This window comes from Marmota marmota, unplaced genomic scaffold (assembly GCF_001458135.2).
Source record: "Marmota marmota marmota unplaced genomic scaffold, marMar, whole genome shotgun sequence".
NCBI classification, from domain to species: domain Eukaryota; kingdom Metazoa; phylum Chordata; class Mammalia; order Rodentia; family Sciuridae; genus Marmota; species Marmota marmota.
The window spans coordinates 4,374,261-4,382,335 of NW_026000001.1; the positions used below are offsets into that span (position 1 = coordinate 4,374,261).

At 64.8% G+C, this 8,075-nt stretch overlaps 2 protein-coding genes across 6 annotated transcripts in view; one reads left to right on the forward strand and one right to left on the reverse strand.

The window, feature by feature from the left end:
• Positions 1 to 584: 584 nt before the first annotated feature.
• On the forward strand, positions 585 to 1,677 carry Phlda2 (pleckstrin homology like domain family A member 2). The gene is made up of 2 exons (XM_015503321.2): positions 585 to 1,068; positions 1,357 to 1,677. Exon 1 carries the CDS (start codon positions 661 to 663, stop codon positions 1,054 to 1,056), a length of 396 nt encoding a protein of 131 aa, XP_015358807.1. The 5' UTR covers positions 585 to 660; the 3' UTR covers positions 1,057 to 1,068; positions 1,357 to 1,677.
• Positions 1,678 to 3,882: 2,205 nt separating this feature from the next.
• Positions 3,883 to 8,075, reverse strand: part of Slc22a18 (solute carrier family 22 member 18) — a 24,891-nt gene continuing 20,698 nt past the window's right edge. For all 5 annotated transcript variants that reach the window (XM_048807857.1, XM_048807858.1, XM_015503324.2 and 2 more), the window contains 3 exons: positions 6,565 to 6,666; positions 6,162 to 6,282; positions 3,883 to 4,102 (listed from right to left, as the gene is read on the reverse strand). In XM_048807857.1, coding sequence (XP_048663814.1) covers positions 3,915 to 4,102; positions 6,162 to 6,282; positions 6,565 to 6,666 — 411 coding nt within the window. In that variant the 3' untranslated portion in view covers positions 3,883 to 3,914. The remainder of the gene's footprint in view (positions 4,103 to 6,161; positions 6,283 to 6,564; positions 6,667 to 8,075) is intronic.

Genomic DNA, 8,075 nt, shown 5'->3' on the forward strand with positions numbered 1-8,075 from the left:
CCAGCTGGGGACACACACGGGCCCACGGAGGAGGGTAAATGCCTTCCTCCTGCCGGTTGCTGAACCCTTCCCATGTGCTGCCTGAGCTAATAACGGTCACTGTCCCCATTTGACAGAAGGGAAACAGGCTCAGGGGGAAGTCCAAGCGCAGTCCCTGGGTGCCAAGATGGTCAATAAGGCCTGCTGGGGCAGGGCCATTTTTGGAGAGCGTCTGGGGTGACCCCGAAAGCGACCTCGAGAGGCGCCGCGACCCAGAGCTCTGGAACGGCAGGGCCAGATCTCGGGTCGCCTGGGCGAACGGGTCCCAGGCCTACTGTCCCCCTTCCCCGACTAGTCCAGGGCCCGCGGGCGCTTCCCGGCGGTGAGTCACCGCGGGCACGGCCGGCTGCAGCGCATTCCTCCGCGGGGCCGGCGCCCGGGTGGGGTGGAGATCGCGAGTCACCCTACCGGGCCGGGCTGCTGGGACGTCAGGAGCAGGAGAGGCTGGGGGCAGGGACGCGGAGGCCAGCCCCGGAAGGCCGGCGGGGTGGGGCCCCAGGGCGTGGCCTGGGGGGGCCGTGACGCGGGGCGGGGCCGGGCCGCGGGCGGGGCCTACATAAGCGCCGCGCCCGGCCGCGAGGCGCACAGCCGGCGCCGCCACCGCCCGAGCGCTCGCCCGACATGAAGACCCCCGGCGAGGTGCTGCGCGAGGGCGAGCTGGAGAAGCGCAGCGACAGCCTGTTCCAGCTGTGGAAGAAGAAGCGCGGCGTGCTCACCCCCGACCGCCTGCGCCTCTTCCCCGCCGGGCCCGGCGCGCGCCCCAAGGAGCTGCGCTTCCACTCCATCCTCAAGGTGGACTGCGTGGAGCGCACGGGCAAGTACGTCTACTTCACCATCGTCACCACCGACCGCAAGGAGATCGACTTCCGCTGCGCCGGCGAGAGCTGCTGGAACGCGGCCATCACTCTGGCGCTTATCGACTTCCAGAACCGCCGCGCCCTGGAGGACTTCCGCAGCCGCCAGGAGCGCGCCTCGCCCGCCGCGCAGCCCGAGCCCGGCTCGGCCCGTGCGCCCTGAGCCCGCGCCGCGGTGAGTGTCGCCCGCGCGTCCCGGGCGGCGTCGGGCCGGGGTCTCCGGGGAGCCCTCGGGGTGGGGGCCCTGACCCTCAGCCGGAGACCCGCGCCCTTGGGAAAACTCCAACTTCCGATTCCGGAGGGAGGTTTTGCTACCTCGGGGACCTGGCACCGCACAACCACGGCGTCTCGGGTGCGCGGCAGGAGCCGTCCCTTGCCCCACTCGCGTCAGGATCTCGGGGACCCACAAGCTGCCCCCCGACTCGCTCTGGCACGCCTGCCTGACCCAGACCTCTCCCCACAGAGCCACACCGGACCAGTCTGGCCGAACCGGCCGCATGGCCGTGTTGGGCAGGAGCCCAAGGGGTGCCCGGGACGGCGGGAGCTCGGGCGGGCGGTACACCCGCTGACCACGCGAGGACAAGGCGCCGCTTTCCTGCCCCATAGAGGAGGACGTTCCCGTGCGTGTGGAACCTCGCCCCGCTGCGCGGGCGCATTAACTTATTGGACTATCTATGTATTTATTTTGATGTTATTTGTTGTCAAACGTTCTGTCTTTAATATTTTGTTTTTGCAACCAAGTGCCCATTCCAAATAAATGACATGACTTATTCTTTTTCTACCAGCCAGTCGTGGGCAGGTTCCTGCTGGGAGGGTGGAGGGAAGGGCTGCAGTCCCGGCCCTGGCCAGCCAGAAGACAGGAAAGTAGCTTTGAATGAACATTGTCATTGCTGGGTGGGGTCCAAAGCCTCCCCAGAGGCCAGGAAATGCCTTGGGTGTGGCCCTGGCTACCCTCTACTCCTGGGTGTGGTGTGAGGATAAGACTGGTGGCTATGCCTGCCGTGGGAGCCCACTCACTGCCTGTCCCCAAAGCCAGTGCACCTCCCCCAGACCTGAGCTGCTGCTGTACAGGGAGGGGTGGCTGTCCTCAACTGCCTCCTCTTGCCCACACACCACCTGTCCAGTGGCCAGCCAACAGGAAGGCCTTCTGGCTGCCTGCCCCAATGCACTCCTCTTGACCCCACCCTGGGCTGGACCATGATGGCTCTAGAGTCCAGCTGCCAGTCCTCCTGGCCAGTGCCTGAGACATGGGGCCAGCAGGTGGGGATCGTGTTCCCAGGCCATCTCCAAGGTGGGGCAGGCTGGCCCAGGACTGACTTGGGTGGGAGCCCTGAGAGCCCACTCCCAGGGATACCTGTCGGGCTGTAACTCCTCCCTCTGCACCTGGCTGTGTCCTCTATGAAATAGACGCAGAGAATCGGTGCCACCTGGCCCCTGGCCGGCAGGGCACTGGAAGTGGGTCACCTCCCCGTAAGATCGAGGGGTAGAGGAAGAGGGAAGAGACGCCAGCTGTTCCCAGGCTGGGGGGCTGCCTGGTGAAGGGCAGGGTGAGGGAGTGGAGGACCAGAACTGAGCCCTAATGCCTGCCGCTGACCCTCCATGTGGGCAGGGTCTCAGGCTTCTCAGGGGACCAGAACTAGGGAGGGGCTGTCCGTTTGCTGAGTGACCTGCAAGAGTCTTGGGTGCTGGCTCCAGAGAGGAAATTATTATTCCTTGTGAGGAATTTTCTCCTGAGTATGTCTTTGGGAGGAGTTCCAAAGGGCTAACAAGAGCACAGGGACCTCACAATGACTGTGTCCCAGCCCCCCAAGATGTCTCCCACACAGCCTCACCTGGAGGAGTGACCAAGCTCAGGAGGTGAGCCCTGTGCGGGGCAGGGTTCAGGCAGGCACCAGGTCCAGCTGGGAGTGGGTGATCTGAGGTGATCTCCCTGAGGGCGCTCCCAGTGTGGGGACTTTGGAATTCTGAGGTTCGGGTTTTCAGGTTTTAATGGCTTTTTTTTTCAAAAGCCTGTGGGACAGTGGGCCTGTATGGTCTCGGTAGCATCTCAGTCTCCTGTACTGGTGGTGGTCTTCAAATTGGTCAACTGGTCTCCACAGCAGCGCTGGCCTCCCCACACCAATGTCTGTTATCCCAGGAGGTGTGGGGCAGGTGGTGAGAGTGGGGGTGCTGTTCCCTTGGTCTCTCCCTCCTGGCCTAGGGCAAGTGGCCAGGAATGCCCCCCAGTGGGGGTCTTGGGGAGATGGGCTAGCCCAGCGTCTGTGGTGCAGTTCCGGAGCTGGGGGAATTGGGAGACCACTGGGGGCTCCCTAACACATATCCTTTCCAAGACTTGTTTCCTTGATCTTTTCTTTTGTTTTTTTTTTTAAATTTTTTTGCCTACTATATGTACTCAAATACCCCCAAGTACCCCTGTTCTGCAGGTTGGATGTAGTTACTTCTGTCCAAGTGCACTGCTCTGGAAAATTAGGTGTGTGGGTTTTTTGTTTTTTTGGTACAACGGATGGAACCTGTGGGTGCTTTAACCCTGAGCTGCATCTCCAACCATTTTTATTTTTGAGACAGCGTCTCAGTAAGTTGCTTAGGGCCTCACTAAGTTGCTGAGGCTGGCCTCGACCTTGTGATCCTCCTGCTTCAGCCTCCCAAGCCACCTGGACAGATGTGCACCTCTGTGCCTGGCATTCTTCCCTCTAAGCCCACTCACTTGAGCTCCTGGTGCTACACTGCAGGCCGGGTGGGCAGAGAGCTCCCTGCCTCTGGGAAATGAGAGCCGGCTGAGCGGCAGCAGGGCATTCCCCACCGGCTGCGCTGGTGGACTCCATGGCTGGACGAATGCCCTGGGAGGAACTGGGGTTATCCTGTGCCTGGAACTCGGGGGTCAGCTGCAGGCCCCTCCCCTGGGCAGCATTTCGGCCTCTGAAGCCCCCTTGCTCGCCCCCCACTTCCGCTGACAGACGCAGGCGGGAGCCCACAGGAATCAGGCCATAAGGAGGTCCCAGGAAAGTTTATTGCTGGGGCTGGTCACCAGGCTTTGTCCCTTTTGTGTGTCATGGGCTTCCTCCAGAGGACCAGGAGGAGGAAGAAGTTGACAGCAAACTGCACATGGCCAAAGATGGGGACTCCAAAGCTGCGGTACAGGAGGCCACCCAGAGTGGGCCCCAGGGTGCGGGTCAGTGGCTGCACAGAGGCACAGAGGCCCAGCATGGTCCCTGGGGAAAGAGGAGACAGCCGTCACGCCCTGAGCAGGTCCCTGGACAGGCACATCACTGCCTGGGCACAGCCCACTCCTGTCCCCAGACACTCCTAGCTCCAGGCCCAGCCAGTCTCCACGCAGCACAGGAGGCCTGGGCTACCCCATAACACCCGCCCTGCGCCCCCACCCGGGGCCTCCACCTGCTCCTCACCTCCACCCGCTCCTCACCTCCACCCACGGGCCTGTGGACCCCAGGGGCCTCACAGGTGCCTCCCCAGATATGGGGCTGAGTCTTCTCTACTCGAGAAAGTTCCCTGGTGCGGGAGGAGCTGAGGATGGGCCCCAGGTCAGGTGCAGGCTCCACCCCCCAGGCCTGCCCAGGGGGACGGCATCTGCACCTGGCCAGCCCCGCCCAGAACATCCGGGAGCTCTCTCACCGCTCCTTCCCAGGGCCTGGGCTGCCGGGCCAGGCCCACTGGTGGCTGGAGTGGGCTGAGTGGGCTGGCTGGGCAGGGTCTTCTAAGACACCATGGGGCTCGGGGCAGGGTTCTGGGTGGGCACAACACCCCAGTGCCATCCCACAGCCCCTCCTGACCTGCCTCTTCTCCCACTGTCCGCCCCCAGGAATCTCCTAGACACCCTGTGGACTCCCCTTGGGGCAGGGGAGGGACTTCAGGGAGTACAGCAGGACCCAGGGACAATGAGCACCCTTCAGCTCCCCGCTGCCCGAGCCCCCACCTGAGCAGCCAGCTCTTTCACCTGTTGCCAGGTCTCCACGCCCTCTGGGCGCTGTCCCAGTGTGGACATGCCTAGGATGGCTGCTGTCCACCCTCCGACAGCATTCGGCCCCCGAAACTCCCCTCCCAGGCCTGCAGGGTCCCGGGTCCCAGTCCCAGGGGTGGTACGTCCGCTCCCCACTGCCCAGAGAGGCTCTGGCCCTGGGCTTCTGAACCCAGGCCCCTTGGAGTTCAGCGGGGATAAGGGCCTGTGGAGGCCCCTCCCTCGCCCTGGGCCTGGCGTGGGGAAATGTCAGAGTGCCCTCTCCCACTGCCCACGACGCCCAGACACCAGGGCGATTACCGCCTCCCTGCGGCTGCGTTCCCAGGCTGCTGCTGGGCCTGGTCCTACTCCTTCCAAGCCAAAGGGTGGTGTTGCTGGCATGACGTGGCCCTGGTGGCCTGGCCTGCTCCTCCCTTCCAGGCCCTGCCCTCCTCTCTGCAGGCCTTAGTCACCTTCTCCTTTGTGCCTCTCCAATGGCCGCCTCCTCCAGGAAGCCCTCCTGGTCCCGCTGTTTGGAGACCGGCTCTCCTAGCACCATGGCTTCACAGGCCTGGAAGGGCTTGGAGGCCCAGGAGGCCAGGAGAAGAGGGCTGCCCCTGTCTTCCCTTCTTGGGCAGTTGGTCAGCTGAAGGCCAGTCCAGCCCTCAAGCTTTCTGGCCCTGCGACCGGGAATGCCTGGAAGGAGCCCAAGCCTAGCACAGCCAGCTCACAGGAGCACCCTGAACCAGCCAGCGTGTGCCTGCTCTGTGCCAGCTCAGGGCAGGGCCAAGCCTGGCACAGGACTCCTGGCCTCCAGAAGGACAGCTGGGTCCAGACGGGCCTGGGAGAGTCCTGGGTTCACTAGCTGTGCCCACTCAGGAAGCCTGGAGGAGCCCTGGCCTGTCCAGGGAGGGCGGCCAGGCCCTCCTGTGCTCTGCTCCCCTGCCCCCCCCCCATTTCCGTCCCCAGGCGGGCCTCCTGACTGGCTGGCAGGACCTTTGGGTCCACACCTCCGCACACGCCCTGCCTGGAGTGCAGCCACCCGCCTCCTTCAGTGTGATCCTGCCGTGTCTGAGCCGGGCTGAGCCAAGCCGTCCCCCACGCCCCCAGCTGGGCCCGGGCTGGTCAGCAGGGCCCGGTGCAGGGCTGGGTGTGGGCAAGATTCTCACCTGATCCCTCTTGCTGCCACCCCCTCAGGTCCCAGGCTGCCTGGTCCGCTGCCCACCCACTAGGCAGCTCAGCAGCCTCCCAGGGAGGAGGGCCTGCCCGCCCTTCCCCAGCTGGCCCCCCGCACCCCCCCCCCCATGCAGCATCACCTGTGTCTGAGGCCGAGACAGCCTTGGTCAGCATGCTGTCGGTGACCACGTTGAGGGTGCAGAGGCTGAAGACCAGGCCAGGCACCAGGAAGCAGAAGTGGAGGACAGTGGACATCAGCGCCTAGCAGGGGCAATGGTCAGGGTCACACTGAGCAGGGGCTGCACAGGGCAGGTGGGCCCTCGCTGAGGACGCACCTGCTCCTCTCTCTCCGCCCTGACTGCTGCCCCCTAGAGCTGGGCTGGGGAAGAGGGGGCCAGAGGGCCGGCGTGACGTGGCTGGAGGTAGACCCTGGGGCTCGGGCACAGACAGGGCACCAGGAGTGGCCTTGCCCAGGTGCAGAGGGGCAGAGAATTGGCCTGGGACCCCCTATTTTGTGGGGAGATCCAAAGTGGGCACTCTTACCATGGCCAGTCCCACCACCATGAAGACCAGCACGCTGGCCCGGAGCAGGGCTTCCTCGGAGAAGTGACTGCTTAGCCGCCCGATGACCAGGCCCTGGACCACCTAGGCAGGGTGGGGGTAGAGGCGGACATGGGAGAGGGCCAGAGGATCTGGACTGTGGCCTAAGTCTCGCGTCAGGGCCCCCCAGGCTGGCTGGGCACCATTCTCAGAAATGGCCCCTCACCATCTGAAGGGGAGATGGGCTCCTGCTGGGATGGAAGGAAAGCTTGCCCCAGGGAGGAACACCGGGGACACCAGGGCAGCCTGCAGGCCACTCCCAGCCAGGGCGCGGCTGCCTATCTGGCCACCTCGCTCCCTCACCTGCAGGAAGTGCCGGGCGAGGCCGGGAGGGGAGGGTGGCGGCAGGCATGGGGCTGCAGGGGCAGCAGGGGCCAGGAGGGCCTGGGCGGTGGGGCCGGCCCAGCCTGGGGAGCCCGCCCTCTGCCTGGCAGGGCTCACTGCTTCCGGCGGAGCTGCCGACGTCCCTCAATCTACTTTCAGCCTTAGGTTCCCTTAGTTTTCACAGGAAGACCTACTGGGCGTGCGTCAGTCAGACCTCAGCACCAGGCGCGGCCCACCAGGTAGAGGCCTCTCCCGGCAGCACCCAGACCCACCCAAACCCTCAGCAAGCCCAAGGGCCCATCTCCGCGGCCTCCGAAGGACCTTCAGAGTGTCACCAGAGCTGGACTCCCTTTTCCTCACCCTCCCAGCTGCTAGCTGACCCATCCGCCTGTCCACATGACCCCAGATGGTCGCCTGACCCCAACGCGTCTGTGCTGGGGTGCTCACCCTCCTCCACACAGTGGCCAAAGCAGAGGAGTCCCTCCTGCACGCGGACTGGCACATCACGCTCCGCCGTGCGCGTCCTCTCTGGCTGGCTCTACAGACACCCACATGTCCTGAGGCCCCTCACTTTTTGGGGTGCTCCCACACAGCCCCCCCCCACCGCCTCCCTAGAGCAGCGCCACTTCTGATGCCCTCTCCTCTCTGTACCCACGACCTGGGGTATCACCCAGTGGGGTGGGGGCGCCTCGCTCCCCATCACTGACAGTCCCACCTGGTACCCCAGTTGCTCTGTGCATCCTCTCCCGGCCCTCTCCGAATGACTAGTGCCTGGGGGCAGCTGTGGGTCAGGGGGGAGGTGGCCGGGCCACAGGGAGGTCTCTCTCCAAGGGTCTTTAAGGGATGGAGGTCTGCAAGCTAGTCAGGGTCACGACCCACGCCTCGTCTCAGGGTGTGTGGGTGCCACTCCTCCAGTGCCCAGCCCAGCCCCCCCACACTGGAAGCAGCACCCACTGGGACGCTGGGCCTCCTCTGGGCCGCAGCTTAGGGTGGACGTGATCTGCAGGGAGCCACAGGCAGAGGACCAGCTGTTGGAGCTCAGGGGCTCTCGATGCCCACCTACCCTGATGGGGTCAGGGAACGCCTCAAGAAGGTGGCCTCGGGGCTCCCGGCAGACACCAGGCCCAGGC